Below are 25,099 nucleotides of genomic sequence, written 5' to 3' on the forward strand. Positions count from 1 at the left end.
CCAAGATCGTGCCACTGCACTGCAGCCTGGCAACAGAATGAGACTCCGTCAAAATAAAAAAAAATATTTAAAAAAACAAACAAAATCTCACGGAGAGTCAAAAGGAATTTGAAGGTCTTTCCTAGAGAATCTTGTGTCATGTCCTCAACAGGATCTGTGAGGTTAGTGTGAAGATGCACCAAGAAGCCGCCCTGTTATCTTCTTTTTTCTCCCTTAACTCCAATGTTTGTAAACCCTTTATCTTTGTACCGTAGATTTCTGACAAAAGTTGAGGTTAGTGCCCTCTCTTTCTCTTGGGAAAAACGCATTGGAGCTGAAGTAGAGACCCTTAGTACTTGGAATGATCCTATAGATAAGGAGCATCTATGGAGTATTGTTCAGTACCTTAAAGAACTTAAGGTATCCTCTGAAATGCCACTAATGCCTGGCATGAATCTTTCTAGGTTAGTTTCTCCTACATTCTCTGACTTGAGCTTATAAGAAGGGATTCAACTAATGTAGGACAAATTATGTAAAATTCTATTTTTATAAGTCAAAATCATCAAATATCAGCAATTTCATATGGTTCAAACTATATACCTTCAGTGGGGTTACAGACAGATTGTAAAGGTTGCTAAAATCCCATAGGGCTGAAAGCCAATGAGCAAGTCAAGGGGACTTATTGTCCTACTGGGGATATGTCCCAATTTTTAGAGCTGGATTCAGCATGCTCTCTGCTTTCCTTAATTATTCAAGTCTGCTTACCTCTACCTCAAGTTCCTCTCTGTTTTTTACTTAACTATGTCATCATCATTTCTGAAAATCCCTAAAGCTTACCCAGACATTCGGCACTATGAGACCCATCAAAAGAGATCATTCTTAATGCAAGTTTTTCTCTTTCTTACAATCACTGTTTCCTTATCTGTGATTCCTTCTTCCAACTAGAAAGAGGAGAGAAAGGAAGTATGCCTGGATTTCTCACAGGGAGGAGAAGGGACACAGCATGTCATTAGAATGAAAGGGTGCAGCAGCTTGAGCCCTTTTCTGCTTCCTAGAATACCCAGAATGATCAGTTCCCGGAACCTGGTCTCTTCATTTAGACCACAGGTATATTTCTGAGCAACTGTTACATTCTGGGCTCTGTTCTAGACTCAGAGAATTCTACTCGAATAAGATAGAAACTCAATGCCAGAGGAGACAGACAATATCCCAGTAAATATTTAACAAAAAAGAAAAAGTCAGACAGCAATATTGCCTTTTAAAAAAAGGCATCAGGGTGATAGGACAGAGAGATTTGGATTCACCCAACTTCACTTCACATTGGAGTCACAAGTAGTGAATCTATCACAAAGGGAGATAGATTTTGTGTAGAAAAAATATGAGGGCCACAGGACAGCATAAGAGACTGAGAAGATTTCACCACATTTAGCTAAGACAAGAACAATAAGACAGCCATGTGAAGATCTGAGGGACAAGTGTTCCAGAGAGACAGAAAAGGGGAAAGGCCGAGGAATGGGAAGATGTGTGCTATGCTGAAGAGACAAAAAGAAGGCCAGAGGGGCTGAAGGATGAAAAGCAAGGGTGGAATGGCAGAAGATGAGGAAGAGGGACAGAAAGTCAGGAGCTGCATCATATTCGGCCTTGGTGGCCATGGTAAGGGATTACATTTTATTTAAACATGTTGGAAGCTCCTGGGAGACTACAAGGAGAGTCCATTAATATTCAATTTTAAAAATAATTCTAGCTACTATCTGGGGATTGGATTGTTGGGGTTCACAAGTGGAGAACAGCAGAATTCTCCAAGGAAGACAGAGTTGTGGATTCATGTAGTGCAGTTGTGCCAAAGACGGAGACAAAGATAAAGTGAATAGACTTGGGATGTGTTTTTGCATGACTTGTTAATGGATTAAATGCAAACTTATTTCTAAGTATTTTTCCTTGATAAATGGGTGGGTGGTGGTGCTGTTTATTGAAATAGGGAAGAATGTGGGAGGAAATTATTTGAAGGGAGTGATTAGAAATGACAATTGTGTTTATTAAAATTGAGATGATTTTTGAAATCACATGAAGCAATCAGGAAGTCAACTGAATATAAGAGAGGAGTTCATGGTGAAGCCAGGGCTGGAGGTATTTATATTGGGGTCTGTGTTAAATTCCAGGGAAGTGGAAGAAGTTGCAGAGGGAGATAGATTTTGTGTAGAAAAAATATGAGGGCCACAGGACAGCATAAGGGACTGAGAAGATTCACCACAGATGCCGGAGAAAAAAAAAAAGAGAGAGAGAGAATGTGATGCATGGGAATCAAAGAAAAATGATTTTTTCAAGGTGAGGGAGTGGCCAGTTGTGGTGAGAACCACTAACAGGTGAGTAAAGTGAGAACGTGACAGAGAAGCAAGTGCTGGGTTTGGTGGAGTTGATGTTTGTAGTCAATGGAGTATCCAGGATGGAAAGTGGATTGGACCATTTGAAGAACGGGTGGAAGAAGTGAAGCCTGAATGAAGTCTGACTCTTTTAAGTAGCGAGCCTCAGGGAAAGACTATGCTCTGGGATCAAGCAGCCAGCAGGAACTAAAGAAAATTAATAAAGAAGCTGGAGAGAAGCAGGAAGACCTGGGAACCAGAGACAGATGCTCAGTCGCTGGCAATGAAGCACTAGAAGGCCCCTGTGTAAAGTGGTGACTGGTTATGCAAAAGGTCATTCGTTCATACAGCCAATATTTATCAGTGACTTAGAATATACTAGTTCTTACTCTAGGTGATGAGAATGGAGTGATAAACAAAGCAAATCTGGTCTGTATCAGCGTGGAGCATTGTAACATTTTGCAGTGACTAATTACCAGGGTTATAAATTTTGGTATAGATATGTAATACCTATCCTATCTTAGCTTTGGTATTTAAAAGTATATACATCTTTGGAATCTAAAATTCAAAGGGCATAAGTAACTTACCCACTGTCACAAAGTCAGTGCTAGAAATCAGATTGCAGTTTAAATCTGAGTACATAGAAAGTCCCTCTCTTTGATGTCAGCACTCTCCTTTTGTGTGAGGTTTAGGCATATGAATTATTATTATTATTATTATTATTTTTAAGACGGAGTCTCGCTCTGTCGCCCAGGCTGGAGTGCAGTGGCTGGATCCTAGCTCACTGCAAGCTCTGCCTCCCAGGTTCCCGCCATTCTCCTGCCTCAGCCTCCCGAGTAGCTGGGACTACAGGTGCCCGCCACCTCGCCCGGCTAGTTTTTTGTATTTTTTTAGTAGAGACGGGGTTTCACCATGGTAGCCAGGATGGTCTCGATCTCCTGACCTTGTGATCCACCCGTCTCGGCCTCCCAAAGTGCTGGGATTACAGGCTTGAGCCACCGCGCCAGGCCAGACATATGAATTATTATATATAAACCAATGTTTCTGCCCTCAAGTGTTTAAAATGGTAATTAGTGATAAATTAATAAAGGACCATTGCCAAATCATGATGTAGACATTATTTGCTTTAGAAGTTAAAGAATAGAAAAATAATGAAGCTTTCCTTTATAGGGATTGTAAAAATAAAATGGTAATATATTAGAGTGATTATTATGTTATCAGCACTAAGAAGAGTCACTACTTACTTTTACCCTTAACAATAATCCCATGAAGAATATATCATTGTTGGATTCATTTTATATAATTTTTAAAGGTTCATGGTTGTTAAAATTAATCCAAGTAGAAGAGATCATGTTTAAATTCAGATTTTCTGATTCTAGAGCCTGAGCTTACAACCACCGTTAGTGAATAGTGACTAGACTGAGTCTGAATTGTTGATAGAATCTCTTATGTTCATATGTACTGGGAGTGTCTCAGGGTAGGGAAGAAATGCAAGGTCTGCGAGTCCCAATGTAAAGGAGAAACTTTCATTCATTTTGCATTTATCATTTGAAAACTTCCATATGTACAGGCTGTCATAGGCATGTGTTAAAGAACACAAAGTATTCAATTCACTTCTTCTGAGCATTAGTAGCAAGTTGGGCTAAGGTTGCCAAATAAAGTACAGAGTACCCAGTTAAATCTGAACTTTAGATAAACAACAATAATTTATTTGAAATCCAAATTTAACTAGGCATTCTCTATTTTCATTTGCTAAATATGGCAATCTAAGCTGGACACATGAGTGTAGACTGCAGTGCTAATCATGCAAGCTACAGTGACGGCAACTTCATATATTTTTATTTTTGAATGTTCTTATCTGTGAAGAAGGTGCTCAGAGAATTTAGGAATAATAAGATAGACCTTATCTCACCCAAAGTGCTCTCCTCCCTGCTATCATTTCTAAAGGGTGAAGGGAGCTTGTGGAGCTCTCTACTCAAAATCTGGGGACTCGCTCATTTTTTGTAAACTATCTATAAGAGAATGCCATCTTCTTAGTTCCTCCCTGTATTACTCCGTTTTCAGGCTGCTGATAAAGATATACTCAAGACTGGATAATTTATAAGGAAAAGAGCTTTAATGGATTCACAGTTCCACGTGGCTGGGGAGGCCTCACATCACAGAGGAAGGTGAAAGGCACATCTCACACGATGGCAGACAAGAGAAGAATGACGGTCAAGCAAAAGGGTTTTTCCCCTTATAAAACCAGATCTTGTAAGACTTACTCACTACCATGAGAACAGCATGGGGAAAGACCTGCCCCCACGACTCGATTATATCCCCCAGGTCCCTCCCACAACACGTGGGAACTGTGGGAGCTACAATTCAAGACAAGATTTGAGTGGTTACACCGCCAAACTATATCACTCCCCTTCAGAGAAGACTTAACTACAGAAATGAGAATTCTGCATCTGTCCAAGGTTGGTAATTTGATGCGTGCTTGTATTGTTGGGAGTAGGAGACTGAAAGTTAGAAAATGAATTAACTGAGGCAGTGAGTAGTGGACCAGTGACACAGAAATTAATAATATGACTTGGTGACTGATTGGCAAGGCAAATAAATCAGTAAAACTTGGTTCTGAATGAATTAATTTTACTGGAAAAATAGCTCTGCACTGGGACCAGATTCCTAAAAATTCTAAGTTTTATGTAGGACCACGATTTTAAATAGATAGAATATTGGCAGAGTTTTCAATGTACATCTCAAATTTTCCATAATTAATAGCAGCTTTTTAATCATAGATTTATCAGATGGTTTACACTAGTGGGTCTCACCCAGGGATAGTTCACCATCCCTCTGTCCCTCCCTGCCCTCTCACAACTCCCTAGGGAACATTTGGCAATGTCTGGAGCCATTTGTGGTTGTCACACCAGGAGTTTCTTCTGACATGTAACAAGTAGAAGCCAGGGACACTAGTAGACAGCTCCTCTCATCAAGAAAATATTATCTATTCCAAAATGTCAATGGTGCTAAGGCTGAGAACATTGGTTTACATTGTGTTTCTTCTAAAAATTCTAGACTCACAGTTTTTAAACACGATTCTTAGTTCGGCTCTTCATGGCTTAGTTTTGCTTGTTTCATTACCAAAAAAAACTAAACAGTTGCATAAATTCACTGCTTTCTTGGTGAATCCATTTAATCAATGCAGGTTCAAGATCTTCATTTTTACTTTTTGCACATTATGCACTTTATTTCAAAAGGTTCATTATATCCTTGATAATTACTATCTCTATTAACTTTCAACAACTGGTCATTATAAGTCATGAATGGTGATGACTGTCACAAATATTTTTCAGTAAAATGCCTCAGATTTCTGCAGTAATTCTACCTTTTATACTATAGATAATATAAGATGCTTCTATTCATTGTGGTACATATACACCATGGAATATTATGCAACCATAAAGAGGAATGAGATCATGTCCTTTTCAGGGACATGGATGAAGCTGGAAGCCATTATCCTCAGCAAATTAACGCAGGAACAGGAAACCAAACACCGCATGTTCTCACATATAAATGGGAACTAAACAATGAGAACACATGGACACAGTGAGAACAACACTTACTGGGGTCTGTTAGGGGAGGGCAGAGCGGGGGTGAGCATTAGGGAAAAGAGCTAATGCATGCTGGGCTTAATACCTAGGTGATGAGTTGATAGGTGCAGCAAACCACCAAGACACACGTTTACCTATGTAACAAACCCGTACATCCTGCACATGTACTCAGAACTTGAAAAACACAGTAAAATAATTATTTAAAGAATACCTTCTACTCATCTCATTTTTACTAAACACAACGATTTTTCTTTTTTTTTCTAGATAACAAGTTTTATAAACATCACATATCTTCAACATTTTAAATATTCTCAATGGATACATTTCACATAATATAACACAGTTCCACTTTTTAAAAAAAATAGCAAAATAAACATAATCTCACTTTTTCTTGATGATTCGGGATCATTATTATCAATGTCAGTTTGGAACACAATAATATCCTTAAGGTATAGTAATAAATGTAAGGCTGTTTGCCTTTATCCTAAGTGAATTTGGATTGTTTTTATGATTCTCTGCTTTTCATTTTCTCTGCCTCGTCCTTTTACTTACTGACATTTCTTTGTTTTTGTAATCAGTGTGTTCTGATGGTTATTTTTCAGAAAAGTCTTTAGGTGGAGGCCTGTGAATGGTTACATTCTCCTAAAGATCCAAGTGTATGGGTGCATGGGCTTTGTGACTGTCATTTGCTAGTCAGAGGACCTTTTCTTCCCTCATTATTTCTTTTTTTGATTATTATTATTTTACTTTAAGTTCTAGGGTACATGTGCACAACATGCAGGTTTGTTACATAGGTATACATGTGCCATGTCGGTTTGCTGCATTCATCAACTCGTCATTTACATTAGGTATTTCTCCTAATGCTATCCCTCCCCCAGGCCTCCACCCTGCAACAGACCCCGGTGTGTGATGTTCCCCACCCTGTCTCCATGTGTTCTCGTTGTTCAACTCCAGCCTATGAGTGAGAATGTGTGGTGTTTGGTTTTCCGTCCTTGTGATAGTTTGCTGAGAATGATGGTTTCCAGCTTCATCCATGTCCCTGCAAAGGACATGAATTCATCCTTTTTTATGGCTGCATAGTATTCCATGGTGTATATGCGCCATATTTTCTTAATCCAGTCTATCACTGATGGACATTTGAATTGGTTCCAAGTCTTTGCTATTGTGAATAGTGCCACAATAAATATATATGTGCTTGTGTCTTTATAGTAGCATGATTTATAATCCTTTGGGTATATACCCAGTAATGGGATCGCTGGGTGAAATGGTATTTCTCGATCCTTGAGGAATTGCCACATTGTCTTCCACAATAGTTGGACTAATTTATACTCCCACCAACAGTGTAAAAGCATTCCTATTTCTCCACATCTTCTCCAGCATCTGCTGTTTCCTGACATTTTAATGATCAACATTCTAACTGGCGTGGGATATCTCATTGTGGTTTTGATCTGCATTTCTCTGATGATCTGTGATGATGAGCATTTTCTCATGTGTTTGTTGGCTGCATAAATGTCTTCTTTTGAGAAGTGTCTGTTCATATCCTTTGTCCACTTTTTGATGAGGTTGTGTGTGTTTTTTCTTGCAAATTTGTTTAAGTTCTTTGTAGATTCTGGATATCAGCCCTTTGTCAGATGGGTAGATTGCAAAGATTTTCTCCCATTCTGTAGGTTGCCTGTTCACTCTGATGGTAGTTTCTTTTGCTGTGCAAAAGCTCTTTAGTTTAATTAGATCCCATTTGTCAATTTTGGCTTTTGATGCCATTGTTTTTGGTGTTTTGTCATGAAGTCTTTGCCCATGCCTGTGTCCCGAATGGTGTTGCCTAGGCTTTCTTCTAGGGTGATTTTTCTTTAACTGTTTTGATTTTTCACAGTTCATTTAAACATAAATACAAAAAATCAAAAACATACATGCATGGTATTTGAAATCTGTGAATTATGTGTATATTTACACAGGTATATGTATGTTTGCATGTTTATATATATTGAAACTAGATGCACATGTCACCAGTAAGAGCTCTGTGACACTTTTGACTCCTTAGTTCTTCAGATCAGATTTGCCAAATGAGTTTTGGCAACAAATTAAAAACAATAGTGAGTGAATTTCTGAGCTTTCTGGATTTGGAAAATCCAAAAAAGTTTGTGGTTCTGTGTTGGGGTCATGTACTCTTCAACTGTTTCCCTTACATTTAGTATAGATCAAAATTCTAACATGACAAAGATTTTAATTGTTCCCTTCTTGTGATTTCTCCAGTTTAATCTTTTCTTCTCTTCTCTTCCTTCTCTTCCCTTCTCTTCTCTTCTCTTCTTTATCTTCTCTTCTCCTTTTCTTTTTTCTTTTCTTTTCAGAGAGAGTCTCGCTCTGTCACCCAGACTGGAGTGCAATGGCACAATCTCGGCTCACTGCAACCTCCACCTCCCAGGTTCAAGTTATTCTTCTGCCTCAGCCTCCTGAGTAGCTGGAACTACAGGCACGCGCCACCACCCCCGTGCCACCACGCCTGGTTTATTTTTGTATTTTTAGTAGAGACGCGGTTTCACCATATTGGCCAGGCTGGTCTCGAACTCCTGATCTTGTGATCTGCCCGCCTCGGCCTCCCAAAGTGCTGGGATTACAGGTGTGAGCCACTGTGCCCGGCCCAGTTTAATCTTTTCCCCTCCTTTCCCTCATGCTGTGCTTTAGTGAACTTTCTTCTGGTTTCTTGAAGAAGTTCATCAATTCTTTCAAGCTTTTGTAAGTGGTTTTATGCTTACCTGAAAGGTGCCTCCCTTTTTGTCCGGAGACACACAGGCTCCACTCTGCCCCCTGGCTCACACCCACTAAACCTGTAAGGTCACATGTGAATTGTCACTCTCAGAGTCCTTCTCTGAGAGTGATTTAGATCATCCTATTCTTTGTTCTAGAACTCCACACTTCTCTTAACATTTCTCATTCCTGTATAAGGTGCTGTGTATTTCGTTTTTTGCCATCACTTTCACTACTCTTATAGCTCCCCCAGCGGAGCGGAGAGGTCTGTCTTTCCCCCTGTTTGGATTCCCAGGAGCACTAAGGGAAGCATTTACAGAATGGAGGAGGTGGGTCTTGTTTAAGGAATGAGTAGAGTGTGGCATGATAAGAGGGAGCAGGAAGTGTCTTTTGGGTGGAGGCTCCCAGGAGGAGGAAGTGCAAGTGGCAGTGATGAGGCAGATGATCCTGGTCCAGAGCCTTGCAAAGAGGCGTCCAGCTCAACTCGGCAATGGGGAACGAATCCCGAACGGTATTCCACGGCCCTCGCAGCCTCCCTCCGCCTCAGGCAGATGGGAGGTGAACCCCTGGGATGCTGGTGGTCGGAGTTGGCAGGTGGGGGCCAGTCAAGGTGTTCCATCGCCCCGCGCCCTGCCGAGGGCGTCCCTGATTGTGGGCATAGCCGTCACTCTTTTCCCAGGATGCCGCCCATGTAATCGGTTCTTCTTGTCCCCGCAGCACATTTCTTGGAGCAGATTAAACATGAGTGCTATTTCTCCAACGGGACGGAGCGGATGCGGTTTGTGCAGAGACTCACGCATACCCCGAGGGGTATGCGCGCTTCCACAGCGACGTGGGAAAGTTCCGGGCGGTGGCGGAGCTGGAGTGGAGGAGAGTCCAGGAATGGAAACAGCCAGAAGAAACTCCTGGGCTACTTGCGGGGTCTGTTGGACACCTACTGCAGACACAACTGTGGGGTTTTGCTCACTGCAGAGGCGCGGTGAGCAAGGCGCGTGGGGGAGGGAGAGCAGGGTTCCTGAGAACGGAGAGAGAGGAAGGGGAGAGAGAGAGGGAGAGAGAGGGCGAGCGAGCGTGTGTGTGCGCGCGCGCAGTAAGCACCCTGTGGGAGAGTATAGGATTGTGAGCAAGAAGGAATTAGGAGGGCTCAGGTAGGTGAGTGTAGAGTGGGGATTTGTCTGTGTGTGTTTTTGGAGGGGACGCAGGAGGGAGCTTCAGCTTGTCCTTCCAGCCCGCTGTGCAGAGATGAGAGGAGGGTGGGAGTGGTGATGCAGGGGCCTGGAGAGGGAGATCTTGATCTCCCGGAAAGGGAAATTTACCTAGTCTGCTGTTGGCATGAAAGTTTAGGGGAGGAGAGATGAGAAATGATAATGTGAGGGATAATGTAAGGAGGCTAGTCACAAACTGTCCTTGGTACACACCCTTTATGATCCCGAAATCTCTGAAATAAAAGTGTGTGATACTTGTCTGCATACGCATTTTACTGAGAAAAAATATTAGACTAATTTCTTTCTTTTTAATTTTAAATGTTTATTTTAGTTTTAGGGATACGTGTGCAGGTTTGTTCTATGGGTAAACTGCATGTCAGGTGGGTTTGATGTACAGATAATGTCATCACCAGGGTAATAAGCATAGTACCTCCCAGGTATTTTTCCTGATCCTCTCCCTCCTCCCATCCTTCACCCTCAAGTAGGTCCCCGTGTCTACTGTTCCCTTCTTTGTATCCACGTGTTCTCAATGTTTAGCTCCCACTTATAAGTGAGAGCATGAGGTATTTGGTCTTTTGTCCCTATGTTAGTTTGCGTAAGATAATGGCCTCCAGCTCCATCCATGTTCCTGCAAAGGACGTGATCTCATTCTTTTTGTGGCTCCATGCTATTCTATGGTGTATTTGTACCACATTTCCTTTAACTAGTCGACTGCTGATGGGCATCTAGGTTGCTTCAGTGTCTTTGCTATTGTGAACAGTGCTGCAATGAACATATGTGTGCATATGTCTTTCTGGTAGAATGGTTTGTATCCCTTTAGGTATATGCACAGTAATGGGATTGCTGAGTCAAATGGTAATTCTCTTTTAGTTCTTTGCACCACATTGCTTTCCACAATGGCTGAGCTAATTTACATTCCTACTAGCATTCTCTTTCCTCTGCAACCTCACCGGCCTCTGTTATTTTTTGACTTTTTAGTAATAGCCATTCACACTGGTGTGAGATGTTTTGATTTCACACCATTTTGATTTTGATTTGCATGTCTCTAATAATTAGTGCTGTTGAGAATTTTTTCCTGTGTTTGTTGGCTGCATGTATGTCTTCTTTTGAAAAGTGTCTGCTCACGTCTGTTCATGCCCATATTTTAATGAGGTTGTTTGTTTGTTTGTTTCTTGTAAATTTGTTTAAGTTGCTTATAGATTCTGGATATTAGACCTTTGTCAGATGCATGGTCTGCAAATATTTTCTGACGCAGGTAAGCAATAACTATCGAGCCAGTGGTGCCAGAGTAAAAGAATTTACCAAGACAGTTGTAGGTAGAAAAAAGCAGATTTACTAGAGAAAGTAGAAAAATACATTGCAAGGAGGCAACAGGCAGGCCAGCAGAAGAGAAGCTTGTAGGAGATTTTATAGGATGGTTCTTAGGCTGCAGAGTGCTACGTGCAGTAGCAATAATGCCTAGGTTGCAGTGAGCTAGCTTACAGATGTCTGATGATAATTGAGTACAGGAAGACTGAATTATTTGCACAGGAGGGCTGTGTGTCCTGGACCATGAAGAAAGACAGACTTATAGCTTATTTGCTTTACCTCTTTGCTTTCTTCTGGTCCCACCAGCCTGACTCCTGTTCCCAGATTAGGACTTGACATTTTCTCCATTCTCTAGGTTGTCTGTTTATTCTGTTGATAATTTCTTTTACTGCACAGAAGCTCTTAAATTAGGTCCCATTTGTCAATTTTTGTTTTTGTTGTGGTTGCTTTTTGTGTCTTTGCCATGAAATCTTTGCCAAGTCCTACGTTCAGAATGGTATACTCTAGGTTACTTTCCAGGATTTTTATGATTTTAGGTTTTACATTTAAGTCATTAATTCATTTTAAGTTGATTTTTATATATGGTGTAAGGTAGGGGTCCAGCTTCAGTCTTCTGCATATGGCTAGTCAGTCACTACAGCACTATTTATTGAATGAGGAGTCCTTTCTTCATTGCTTGTTTTTGTCATCTTTGTCAAAGATCAGATGGTTGTAGGTGTGCAGCATTATTTCTGGACTCTCTATTCTGTTCCATTTGTCTATGTGTCTGCTTTTGTACCAGTACCATGCTGTTTTGGTTACTGTGGCCTTGTAGTACAGTTTGAAGTTAAGTAACATAGTACCTCCTACTTTATTCTTTTGCTTAGGATTGTCTTAGCTATTCAGGCTCTGTAGGGCTTCCATATGAATTTTAAAGTAGTTTGTTCTAGTTCTGTAAAGACTGTCAGTGGTAGTTTAATGGGAATAGCATTGAATCTATAAATTACTTTGAGCAGTATGGCCATTTTAATGATACTATTTCTTCCTATCCATGAGCATGATGATTTTTTCCATTTGTTTGTGTCATCTCTGATTTCTCTGAGCAGTGTTTTATAGTTCTCCTTGTAGAGGTCTTTCACCTCCGTAGTTAGCTGTATTCTTAGGTAATATGTGTGTGTGTGGAAACTGTGAGCCGGATTATGTTCCTGATATGGGTCTTGGCTTGGGTATTCTTTGTGTATAGGAATGCTGCTGATTTTTATATGTTGATTCTTTTTTTTTATCCTGAAACTTTGCTGAAGTTGTTTATCAGCTAAAGGAACTTTTGGGCCAAAATTTGGAGATTTGGGGTTTTCTGGACACAGGATCATATCATCTGCAAACAGGGATAGTGTGACTTCCGCTCTTCCTCTTTGAATGCCCTTTATTTCTTTCTCTGGCCTGATTCCTCTGGTCAGGACTTCCAATACTATCTTGAATAAGAGTGGTGAGAGAGGGCCAGACACAGTGGCTTATGCCTGTAATCCCAGCACTTTAGGAGGCTGAGGCAGGCAGATCACAAGGTGAGGCTATCAAGACCATCCTGGCTAATGTGATGAAATCCAGTCTCTACTAACAATTAAAAAAAAAAAATTAGCAAGGTGTGGTGGCATGTGCCTGTAGTCCCAGCTACTTGGGAGGCTGAGGCAGGAGAATCACTTGAACCCGGGAAGCAGAGGTTGCAGTGAGCTGAGATTGCGCCACTGCACTCCAGCCTGGTGACAGAACGAGACTCCGTCTCCAAAAAAAAAGCAGTGGTGAGAGAGGACATCCTTGTCTTGTGCTGGTTTTCAAGAGCAATGCTCCCAGCTTTTGCCCGTTCACTATGTTTTTGGCTGTGGGTTTGTCATTGATGGCTTTTTTATTTGAAGTATGTTCCTCCAGTGCCTAGTTTACTGAGTTTTGTTTAGTTTTTTTTTTTTTTTTTGGAGATGGAGTCTCTCTCTGTCATCAGGCTGGAATGCAGTGGTGCGATCTCGGCTCACTGCAACCTCCGCCTCCCGGGTTCAAGTGATTCTCCTGCATCAGCCTCCTGAGTAGCTGCGACTATAGGCTTGTGCCACCGTGCCTGGCTAAGTTTTCATTTTTAGTAGAGATGAGGTTTCACCATGTTGATCAGGATGGTATCAATCTCCTGACCTTGTGATCCACCTGCCTCAGCCTCCCAAAGTGCTGGGATTACAGGCGTGAACTTAGCATTTTTAACATGAAGTGCTGTTGAATTTTATCAAAAGACTTTTCTGCATGATCATGTGGCTTTTGTCTTTCATTCTGCTTTATGTTATGAATCACATTTGTTGATTTGTATATGTTGAACTAACCTTGCATCCCAGGAATAAAGTCTACTTCATCGTGGTATATTAGCTTTTGATGTGCTGCTGTATTTGGTTTGTTATTATTTTGTTAAGGATGTTTGCATCTGTGTTCATCAAGAATATTGACCTGAAGTTTTCTTTTTTTTGTTGTGTCTCTGACAGGTTTTAGTATCAGGATGATGCTGGCCTCATAGAATGAGTTGAGGAGTCATCCCTTCTCCTCAATATTTTTGGAATAATTTTAATAGGAATACTAACAGCTCTTCTTTATACATCTGGTAGAATTCAGCTGTGAATCCATCTGGTCCCAAGCTTTTTTTGGTTGGTAGTTTCTTATTACTGACTCAATTTCAGAACTCATTATTTGTCGGTTTAGAAATTCAGTTTCTTCCTGGTTCAGTCTTGAGAGGTGTATGTGTCCAGGAATTTATCTATTTCTTCTAGATTTTCTAGTTTGTGTGCAAAGGTGTTTATAGTAGTATTAGACTGATTTCTAGGGGAAGTGAAGGGACCTCTGTAGCACCTCTGACCTTTCTGAGGCTTCTTTTAGGTCTAAAGTTCTTGCTACGTTTTTGTTTTCTTAGTATATACATATATTTCCATAGTTGAAATTATTGTGAAACTAGCTTTTGAATTAAACTTTTGTTATACTGTTAACAGAACCTATGTACAAACACAAAGCATATGTACATAGTAACATGTTACTATATATGTTACTATGTGTATAGTATACATGTTACTATGTATATAGTATATATCATATACATACATATGCTGTGCCTGTGTGTGTATACACACACATATGTAACTTGTGCATATATTTTTAGAGACAGAGTCCTGCTCTGTCATCCAGGCTGGAGTACAATGGTACAATCATAGTTCATTGCAGCCTCGAACTCCTGGCCCCAAGTAATCCTCCCCCTTCAACTCCCCAAAGCACTGGAATTACAGGCCTGTGCCACCATGGCTGTTACAATTTTTATTTTAAAACTAATAGTATTTAAGTAGCTACATATTATTCCTTTATACAGTTGTAATATAATTTACCTCACATTTGCCTTGATTAGTTTTTTTTACAATATGGCCAAATAGTTGAAAAGTTACATCTCTTTTTAATTTTTAGTTAATATTTGATTTCCATTATTGTTCCCAGAATTATTTATTGTATATTTAAAGGAAAGATAAGTATCTCTTTTCTTTTACCTCTGGGATCCTAGTATTTTTTTTTCAGGGATTTTATGGGTTATCTGTACAGTAAGATTAACACTTTTGTGGTATTTGATTCAGCATTTTCTTTTTTTGAGACAGAGTCTCACTCTCTCGCCCAGGCTGGAGTGCAGTGGTGAAGTCTTGGCTCACTGCAAGCTCCGCCTCCCAGGTTCACACCATTCTCCTGCCTCAGCCTCCCAAGTAGCTGAGACTACACGCACCCACCACCATGTCCGGCTAATTTTTTGCATTTTTAGTAGAAATGGGGTTTCATCGTGTTAGCCAGGATGGTCTCGATCTCCTGACCTCGTGATTTGCCTGCCTTGGCCTCCCAAAGTGCTGGGATTACAGGCGTGAGCCACTGCACCTGGCCTGATTCAGCATTTTCTCCAGATTGTAGTTTATATTTTTATTTTCAAAATTATTCTCCATGTTACGAACTTGAACACTTTCATTTAATGAAATATATTGCAAAATTTTTGGTAATGATTTACAACCCATCTTACATCTATCATTTTGTAGTATTATAAAAATGTTGTCTCAGGGCCGGGCACGGTGGCTCACGCCTGTAATCCCAATGCTTTGGGAGGCAGAGGTGGGCGGATCACCTGAGCTCAGGAGTTCGAGACCAGCCCGGCCAACATGGTGAAAATCCGTCTCTAGTAAAAATATAAAAATTAACCAGGTATGGTGGTGGGAGTCTGTAGTCCCAGCTACTCAGGAGGCTGAGGCAGGAGAATTGCTTGAACTCAGGAGGCTAAGGTTGCAGTGAGCCAAGATCGCGCCACCACACTCCAGCCTGGGCGACAAGTGCAAAACTCCGTCTCAGAAAAGAATAAAAAAAGTTGTCTCAGGTTTCTCCTTTTTTCTTTTAAAATAATTGTACTTACTGAGGGGATGCTAGTGTCAGGAATTGTCACAGGCATTAAACACACTGTCCCAGACCCTTCCCTGGCCTCAAATATCAGTCTAGAAAGAGAGGCAGTTAGAAAATTATAGTTCTAACATTGTTACTCTTGTTTTACAGAGGAGATAGATTGATTGGCTGAAGGTAAATATGAGAATTTTTCTTACTCCTTTCTCTCTCCTGTAGGACTCATATTTTTCTAGGGACTCAACCCATAGAGGTAGAGAATCACTTCTGTCTGTTCCTCCTTCCCAGTGGCAGAACCATTTCTGTGGTGTTCTAAAGTGTGAGTGCATGGAGCCAGCACAGTTAAAATTTCATGCTCCATCTCCCTATCTACCCAACAGCTGTCCCCCAGTCCATCCATACCACTCTGAATCATATTATTCTCTCAGGGTAAACAGGATAAAAAATAGCTAACAAAACTTGAGGGCTACATTCAGTCGTCGTCTTATGTATTTTTATGTGAATCCTCACATAACCCCAATAGGGAAATTAGTATTATTAACTTTCATGATAGGTGAGAAAGCTGAGGCATGGAGGAATTGAAAATCTCTTTCAGGACCAATCCGTAAGAGGCAGAGCCTGGATTTGAGCTAGACAGCCTGGCTCCAGAAATGAAACATTTAGTAAACACACTATATGCTTTAAGGATTTCTAAACACTTTGATAATTAATAACAGTTTTAAACTATGAAAAAAGCAAACACAATTTTCTTCATCACTCAAATCTAATGGGTCTGCCCTGTAAAGATTAAATTCCAGGCTCTTGACACTGTGAGACCACATGGCCTGCTTTGATGGAGGCCTGGCTGAGACCTGAGCCTGGATGTGGAGAGAGGCAGCGAGAAAGGCAACCAAGAAGACTTGCTCTGTCTCCCTTACACATTCTTTGTGTTTTTTCTTAGTCCATGCTGAGGTGACTGTGTATCCTGCAGAGACCCAGCCCCTGCAGCACCGCAACCTCCTGGTCTGCTCTGTGAGTGGTTTCTATCCAGACAGCATTAAAGTCAGGTGGTTCTGGAACAGCCAGGAAGAGAAGGCTGCAGTGGTCTCCACAGGCCTGATCCACAATGGAGACTAGACCTTCCAGACCCTGGTGATGCTGGAAACAGTTCTTCAGAGTGGAGGGGTTTACACCTGCCAAGTGGAGCACCCAAGTGTGACGAGTCCTCCCACAGTGGAATGGAGTGAGAAGCTTCTAGACCTCATAAATTTCTCACCCACCAGGAAGGGGACATTGATTATCCTTGACTATCAGGTTTCTCCTCTCTCATATCATATTTTCAATTGCTCCATGTTCTTCTATCTTCAACACAGGTCACTGGGGATAGTCCTAGGAGAGTTTCTAGGAACACCTGTACCCCTTGGAGAAGCAGCCATGCCTAGAAGATAGAAAAGAGGCTGTTCCTGTTTTGAACCTCCTCAAGTCACAGGTCCTGGTCATGCCTTAGCCCTGGGCACCAGACTTTGCCTCTGGGGCTGGGATTGTGCTTCTGGCACTGTTGCTCTGAGTTGTTTGTTACCATCTGAGAAGAGGAGAAACATAGGGCCTTCCTGACATGAGGAGAGTCCAGTCTCAGCTCTGCCTCTTATTTATGTATTTTAGGTACATTAATCCTCACAGAACCCCAGTTGGGAAATTAGTATTATTAACTTCCATTATAGGTGAGAAAGTTGAGGCATGGAAGAATTGAAAATCTCTTTCAGGACCAATCAGTAAGAGGCAGAGCCTGGATTTGAGCTAGACAGCCTGGCTTCAAAAATGAAACATTTAGTAAATACACTAAAACAAGCTACTCAACTTCACTGAGTCCCAGGGATTTTCTAGAGCAGATGTTGAAGCTGTGCCTTATGTTGGGCTGTGATATTTGAACTCAAGAATGAGTTCAATTCCTGAACATTTTAGCTATTCAATGTGATTTTTAAATCTTTTTACCAGTTATTCCAGGTATTTTGGCCAGTTATTTTGGTTCCTCCAGGGTAGCTTTCATCTCCCATTGTCAAAACTCTGAATCTCCGAGTTTCGATTAGATAAGTTGGATTAGGGTTAAAAATCACTAAATCTGGCTTCTTCTCTCAAAACCTCAGTCTGATCCTGCACAGAGCAAGATGCTGAGTGGAGTCAGGGGCTTTGTGCTGGGCCTGCTCTTCCTTGGGGCCGGGCTGTTCATCTACTTCAGGAATCAGAAAGGTGAGGAGCCTTGGTAGGTGGCTCTCTCCATAGGCTTTTCTGAAGGAAGAAATATGGCTTTCCTGAGATTAGTTCCCAGTGTGTCAGTGGCCTGGTATTAAGCCTTTCCTTTCCCAGTTGACCTCAAATTTCTTGGAACTCTAGAAATCAATAGTCCATGGTTACTGTGTCACAGCATGAGGGCTTGTGTCCTGCAGAGATAAGAGAAAGGTTAATGAGCATGGGGATCTTGGTTTGAAATTCTGGAGCAAATGAGGGAAGAGACACTAAGGCTAATGCAATTATACTCTGTGTGTGTGTGTGTGTGTGTGTGTGTATGTGTGTGTGTGGGTGCGTGTGTGTGTGTGAGATGAAAGCTTCATGGGTCACACCGTCTCAGTTTCTGCTCTCTTCTCTGCCCTGGCCGGTGTGGGTTGTAGTGTTAGAGAGATTTCAGGAGGAAGATCTGGAGCTTGGAACATTGTTTTTGGGGAAAGACTTCCTTCCATATCTTTTAAGTATATATCTTTCCCTCTTTTTCCAGGACACTCTGGACTTCAGCCAACAGGTAATGACCTTTAATCCTCTTTTAGAGACAGATTTGGCTTCCCTAGAAAGATGATAGAGATGACAAGACATGAGACAAAAATAATGAGAAACACTTTGGATCCAAAGTATAAATAAATCTACTCATGTAGTTTATACTAGAGCTTCTTCTCTCCACTTAGTAAAAGGTCTGTGCTCTAAAGTAACAGTGGCTCAGGGAAACTTAGAAGTATTTTTGTTTCTTCTTCTTGCTCTCTTATGAGGTCCTAAAAGAAGGGAGAAGAAGCTTTTTGGTAGAAGAGTGTTGAAAACAACACTGTCTTTTGTATTCTGCAGGCCCCTGAACTGAAGATGATACTCAGAAAGAACCTTTAAACCTAGCTCGGAAGCATGAAAAGATTGCCTGCCTGGCCTCCTGTTCTTCCACGAAAGGAAAGCTTTCTCAGGACCGGGTCTGCTCCTGCTTCAATGACCTTGCAGAAAATGTCCTCCCCAGTGGCTTTCTCAGCCCTGCCCTTGGCTTGGAAGTCCCAGTATTGATGGCAATACCCCATCTGCATTCTTTCCTGGTCCCCTTGGTACCCAGCCTTACTGCCTCCCATAAATCTGAAATTACCTTGTATGTAATGTTATTAAATTTTTCTAGAATAAACATGGAGTGAAAAATTATCTGCTTCAATAACTACAAGGACAAGAAATAGAATAAAAAGAAAAATGCAAGATTACATCCCAATACAATAATGGTTTTCTCTTATAAATGGTAACTCTGTGGGTTCACAGATCTATTAAATAGCTTGATTTAGTCATTCTACATTGTAAGCATACATCAAAACATTATGCTGCACACCACAAATACACTATGTAATTTTGACTTGTCAATATTAAAAAAAAAAAATGTGGCCAGGCACAGTGGCTCATGCCTGTAATCCCAGCACTTTGGGAGGCCGAGGTGGGCAATCCCAGCTACTCAGGAGGCTGAGGTAGAAGAATTGCTTGAACTTGGGAGGCAGAGATTGCAGTGAGCTGAGATCGTGCCATTGCACTCCAGCCTGGGTGACAGAGCGAAACTCTCTCAAAAAGAAAGTCAATTCTCCCCAATTTGATATCCAGGTTTAACATAATTTCTCTCTAAATTCAAAATCAAACATCTTTACCCTAAAACATTGTGTATCTATAATTTTAAACCAGTGCATAGTTCTAATTGCATGGAGTCCGGCAATATACTATTATAAGGGAGTTGTATAGATTTCCCAGAAGACAAGTGAACTGGTTAAGAAGATGGAAGGCTCTGTTATCGTATTCTGTCTGAAGAGCAAAAAGTAGATAAAGCTTATTTCAAAATAGAAATCATTTGAACACAATGTGTCATGTGTCAGAGACAGCTATTATTTTAATATCTACCGAATTCAAAGTTTATTTTATTCATATTTTATTTTTAAATACATGTTACTTGTGCAAAGCAGCTTATCCTATAGAAATTGAATATGCTGCTAGTCATGTCTGTTCTGTTTGATCCCACAGTTGCAACTTTACTCTTGCTTTATTCCCTGAGATGAAGATAAGATTTATCTCACTTTATGGGAAACTTGTGGTGTGAAATTATAAGGTGGAATTAAAATGTATGGAATGAACGTTTCCATGAAAATGCTTTCTGCTGCTAGTAACAGAAAATCCAATCTAATTAGCTTTTTCTTTAACTCATTATCTCACATAGCAGATGGATCTAAGGCAGGGCATCTCCAGGGTTGCTCAATGAAGCAGGCCAGTAGCATCACCAGCGATCCTCGAACTTCATAGCTCATCTCTTTACAGCACGTCAGCTTTCCTGAGATGGTAGGAGGACACCTGCAGCAGCTTTAGGTTTTGTATTCTCTCACAACTTCCAAAGGTAAGAAACAAACTATTTCTTCTTGTGTCTCTTTATAAGGAGCAATTAAACTTTTCCTACTCCCTCCCTCACACGTTGGAAGAAACATGGGATCACATGGGTTCAGACAAGCCAGGATCCAACCTTTGTGGAGTGGTCTTGACACATGGGAAGAAAAGAAGCAAAATTGGGAGAAAAATGGTAGAATAGAAAGTTCCACTGGTTGTGTCCCCTGCAAGGACATCAAGTTAACAACTACCTACACAGGAAAAAAACAAAAACAAAAAAAACAAAAAACTTTCATAAGAACCAAAAGTCAGATGAGCACTCATAGCACCTGGTTTTAACTTTGTGTCCCTGAAAGAGGCACTGAAGAGATAGGAAGAATAGTCCTGAACTGCTGATATGATAGAATACCAGGTAGAGATCTAAGGTTTTTGACTGTAGTGCCTGAATCCCAGATGGTACTTCCAGACACCCCTGCCATATGGGAGACCTTGCTATCTTGAACAAAGGACAGAGGACTGGCTGGCTTTGCTAGCTGCTGATTGTAGAGCCCCAGGGCCTTGAGTGAATATAGGCAGTAGCCAGGGAGTGGTTGCAGCAGGCCTTAGGCAAGACTTGGCTGACAGACAAAATAGCCAGTGTAGAAAAGTACATAACTGACCTGATCGAGCTGAAAAGCACACTACAAGATTTTCGTAATGCAGTAAGAAGTATTAATAGTAGAGTAGACCAAGCTGAGGAAAGAACTTCAGAGGTTGAAGACTGGCTTTCTGAAATAAGATGATCAAACAAGAATAGAGAAAAAAATGAAAAGAAATGTGCCTAACCTTCGAGAAATGTGGGATTATGTAGAGACAGAATCTACTACTCATTGGTGTCCCAGAAAGAGATGGGAAGAATGCAACTAATGTGGGAAATATATTTCAGGATATCATCTATAAGAAGTTCCCCGACCTAGCTAGAGAGGCCAACATTCAATTCAGGAAATACTGAGAACCCCAGTAAGATACTTTACAAGATCATCCCCAAGACACATAGTCATCAGATTCTTCAAAGTTGAAATGAAAGAAAAAAATGTTAAAGACAGCTAGAGAGAAAGGTCAGGTCACCTACAAAGGGAGGCCCATCAGACTAACAGTGGACCTTTCAGCAGAAACACTACAAGCCAGAAGAGATTGGGGGCCACAATTCAGCATCTTTAAATAAAAGAAATTCCAGGCTGGGCGTGGTGGCTCAAGCCTGTAATCCCAGCACTTAGGGAGGCCAAAGTGGGCAGATCATGAGGTCAAGAGATCAAGACCATCCTGGCCGATATGGTGAAACCCCATCTCTACTAAAAATAGAAAAATTAGCTGGGTGTGGTGGTACATGCCTGCAGTCCCAGCTACTCAGGAGGCTGAGGCAGGAGAATCTCTTGAACCTGGAAGGCAGAGGTTGCAGTGAGTTGAGATGGTGCCACTGCACTCCAGTCTGGTTGACAGAGTGAGACTCCATCTCAAAAAAAAAAGAAAAAAGAAATTTCAACTCAGGATTTCATACCTAGCCAACTAAACTTCCTAAGCAGAGGAGAAATAAGATCCTTTTCAGACACATAAATGCCAAGGGAATTTATTACTACCAGACCTCCCTTACTAGAGCTTCTGAAGGAAGCACTGATTATGGAAAGGAAAGACTGTTACCAACCACTACAAAACACACTGAAGTACACAGACCGGTGACACTATAAAGCAACCACATAATCAAGTCTGCAAAATAACCAGCTAACATCAGAATGACAGGATCAAATTCACTCATATCAATACTAACCTTGAATGTAAATGGATTAAATGTCCCCAGTGAAAAGGCACAGAGTGACAAGCTGGGTAAAAATATAAGATCCATTGGTATGCTGTCTTCAAAAGACCCATCTCACATGATGCAACACCCATAGACTGTAAATAAAGGGATGGATAAAAATCAGCCAAGCAAATGGAAAATGGAAAAAAAGACAGGGGTTGCAATCCTACTTTCAGACCAAAAAAAAGACTTCAAACCAACAAATATAAAAAAGACAAAGAATGTCGACGTGGGTGGATCACTTGAGGTCAGGAGTTCAAGACCAGCCTGGTGAACATGGTAAAACTCCATCTCCCTCAAAAATACAAAAATTAGCTGGGTGCTGTGGTGTGTACCTGTAATCCCAGCTACTCAGGAGACTGAGACAAGAGAATCACTTGAACTCAGGAGGTGGAGGTTGCAGTGAGCCAAGATTGCACCACTATACTCTAGACTGGGTGTCAGAATGAGACTCCATTTCAAAACAAAAAAAAAAGGGGGCATTACGTAATGGTCAAGTGTTCAATTCATCAAGAAGATTTAACTATCCTAAATATATATTCACGTATATTAGTCCATTATCATGCTGCTGATAAAGACATACTTGAGACTGGGCAGTTTACAAGAGAAAGAGGTTTAATGGACTTGCAGTTCCGTGTGGCTGGGGAGGCCTCACAATCATGGTGGCAGAAGGTGAAAAGCACATCTCACATGGCAGCAGACAAGAGAAGAGGATTTGTGCAGGGAAACTCCCCTTCATAAAACCATCAAATCTCATGAGATTATTCACTATCACAAGAATAGCACGGGAAAGACCTACCCCATGATTCAATTACCTCCCACTAGGTCCCTCCCACAACACATGGGCACTATAGGAGCTACAATTCAAGGTGAAATTTGGGTGGGGACACAGCCAAACCATTTCGTTCCACCCCAGCCCCTCCCAAATCTCATGTCCTCATATTTCAAAACCAATCATGCCTTCCCAAGAGTCCCCCAAAGTCTTATTTCAACATTAACTCAAAGTCAAGTCCCTTCTGCCTATGAGCCTATAAAATCAAAAGCAAGTTAGTTACTTCTTAGACACAATGAGGGTACAAGCATTGGATAAATACACCCATTCCAAATGGGAGAAATTGGCCAAACTGAAGGGGCTTAAAGGCCCCATGCAACTCTGAAATCCAGCAGAGCACTCAAATATTAAACTCCAAAAAAAGGTCTCCTTTGACTCCATATAGCACATCCAGGTCACAATGAAATGAGAGGTGAGTTCCCCTGGTCTTGGGCAGCTCCACCTCTGTGACTTTGCAGGATATAGCCTTCCTCCTGGCTGCTTTCATGGGCTGGCATGCAGTGTTTTCAGCTTTTCCAGTGCATGATGTAAGCTGTCAGTGTATCCATCATTCTGGAGTCTGGAGGATGGTGTTCCTCTTCTCAAAAACTCCACTAGGCACTGCCCCAGTGGGAACTCTGTATGAGGGTGCCCACTCCATATTTCCCTTCTGCACTGCCCTAGCAGAGTTTCTCCTTGAGTGCCCTTCCCAGGCAGCAAACTTCTGCCTGGACATCCAGGTGTTTCCATACATCTTCTGAAATCTAGGTGGAGGTTCCCAAACCTCAATTCTTGACTTCTGTGTACCTGCAGGGTCAACACCACATGGAAGCTGCCAAGGCTTGGGGCTTGCATCCTCTGAAGCCATGGCCTGAGCTCTATGTTGGTCCCTTTTAGTCACAGCTGGAGTGGCTGAGACACAGGGCACCAAGTCCAAAGACCACATACAGCACGGGAACACTGGGCCCAGCCCAAGAAACCATTTTTTTTCCTCCTAGGCCTACAGACCTGTGATGGGCAGGGCTGCCATCAAGACCTCTGAAATGCCTTGGAGACATTTTCCCCATTGTCTCGATGATTAACATTCAGCTCCTTGTTACCCATGCAAATTTCTGCAGCCAGCTTGAATTTATCCTCAGAAAATTAGATTTTCTTTTCTATCGCACTGTCAGGCTGCAAATTTTCCAAACACATATGCTCTGCTTCCCTTATAAAACTGAATGGCTTTAATGGCACGCAAGTAACCTCTTGAATGCTTTGCTTCTTAGAAATATCTTCTGCCAGATACCCTAAATCATCTCTCTCAAGTTCAAAGTTCCACAAATCTCTAGTACAGGGGCAAAATGCCACCAGTCTCTTTGCTAAAACATAATGAGTCACCTTTGCTCCAGTTCCCAACAAGTTTCTCATTTCCATCTGAGACCACCTTAGCCTGGACTTTATTATCCACATCACCATCAGCATTTTGGGCAAAGGCATTCAACAAGTCTCGAGGGAGTTCCAAACTTTCCCACATTTTCCTATCTTCTTCTGAGCCCTCCAAACTGTTGCAACCTCTGCCTGTTACCCAGTTCCAAAGTCACTTCCACATTTTCAGGTATCTTTTCAACAGCACTCCACTCTACCAGTACCAATTTACTGTATTAGTCTGTTATCATGCTGCTGACCAAGATATACCTGAGACTGGGCAATTTACAAAAGAAAGTGATTTAAAGGACTGACAGTTCCACATGGCTGGGGAGGCCTCACAATCATGATGGAAGGTGAAAGGCACATCTCACATGGTGGCAGACAAGATAAGAGAACTTGTACAGGGAAACTCCCCTTTATAAAACTATCAGATTTCATGAGACTTATTCACTATCATGAGAATAGCATGGGAAAGACCCACCCCCATGATTCAATTACCTCCCACCGGGTGCCTCCCGTGGCATGTGAGAATTGTGGGAGCTACAATTCAAGGTGAGATTTGGATGGGAACACAGCCAAACCATATCAGCACCCAACACAGGAACACCCAGATTCATAAAGTAAGTTCTTAGGAACCTTCAAAGAGACTTAGACTCCCATGCAATAATACTTGGAGATATTAACAACCCACTGATAATATTAGACAGATTATCGAGACAAAAAACTAACAAAGATATTCAAGACTTGAACTCAGCACTAAATCAAGTGGACCTGATAGACATCTGTAGAATTATCCACACCAAAACAACAGAATA

At 41.4% G+C, this 25,099-nt stretch overlaps 1 protein-coding gene across 5 annotated transcripts; it reads left to right on the forward strand.

Annotated features, from left to right (window-relative positions):
• The first annotated feature begins 8,943 nt into the window (after positions 1 to 8,943).
• LOC102142740 (HLA class II histocompatibility antigen, DRB1 beta chain-like) lies at positions 8,944 to 19,081 on the forward strand. 5 transcript variants are annotated; one of them, XR_012433953.1, is made up of 5 exons: positions 9,023 to 9,653; positions 16,544 to 16,896; positions 17,727 to 17,829; positions 18,353 to 18,376; positions 18,691 to 19,081. XR_012433953.1 is itself a non-coding variant. In XM_074038395.1 (5 exons), the coding sequence occupies exons 2-5, from the start codon at positions 16,738 to 16,740 to the stop codon at positions 18,696 to 18,698; spliced, it is 294 nt and encodes a 97-aa protein (XP_073894496.1). In that variant the 5' UTR covers positions 9,114 to 9,653; positions 16,544 to 16,737; the 3' UTR covers positions 18,699 to 19,020. The 5 variants fall into 5 exon arrangements, 4 of the variants coding, with proteins under 4 accessions (XP_065400269.1, XP_065400271.1, XP_065400270.1 ...); XM_074038395.1 differs by having other exon boundaries at positions 9,114 to 9,653; positions 18,691 to 19,020; XM_065544197.2 differs by lacking the exons at positions 16,544 to 16,896; positions 17,727 to 17,829 and having other exon boundaries at positions 8,944 to 9,185; positions 9,392 to 9,653.
• Positions 19,082 to 25,099: the final 6,018 nt, after the last annotated feature.

Source organism: Macaca fascicularis, chromosome 4 (genome assembly GCF_037993035.2).
Source record: "Macaca fascicularis isolate 582-1 chromosome 4, T2T-MFA8v1.1".
Classification (NCBI taxonomy): Eukaryota; Metazoa; Chordata; class Mammalia; order Primates; family Cercopithecidae; genus Macaca; species Macaca fascicularis.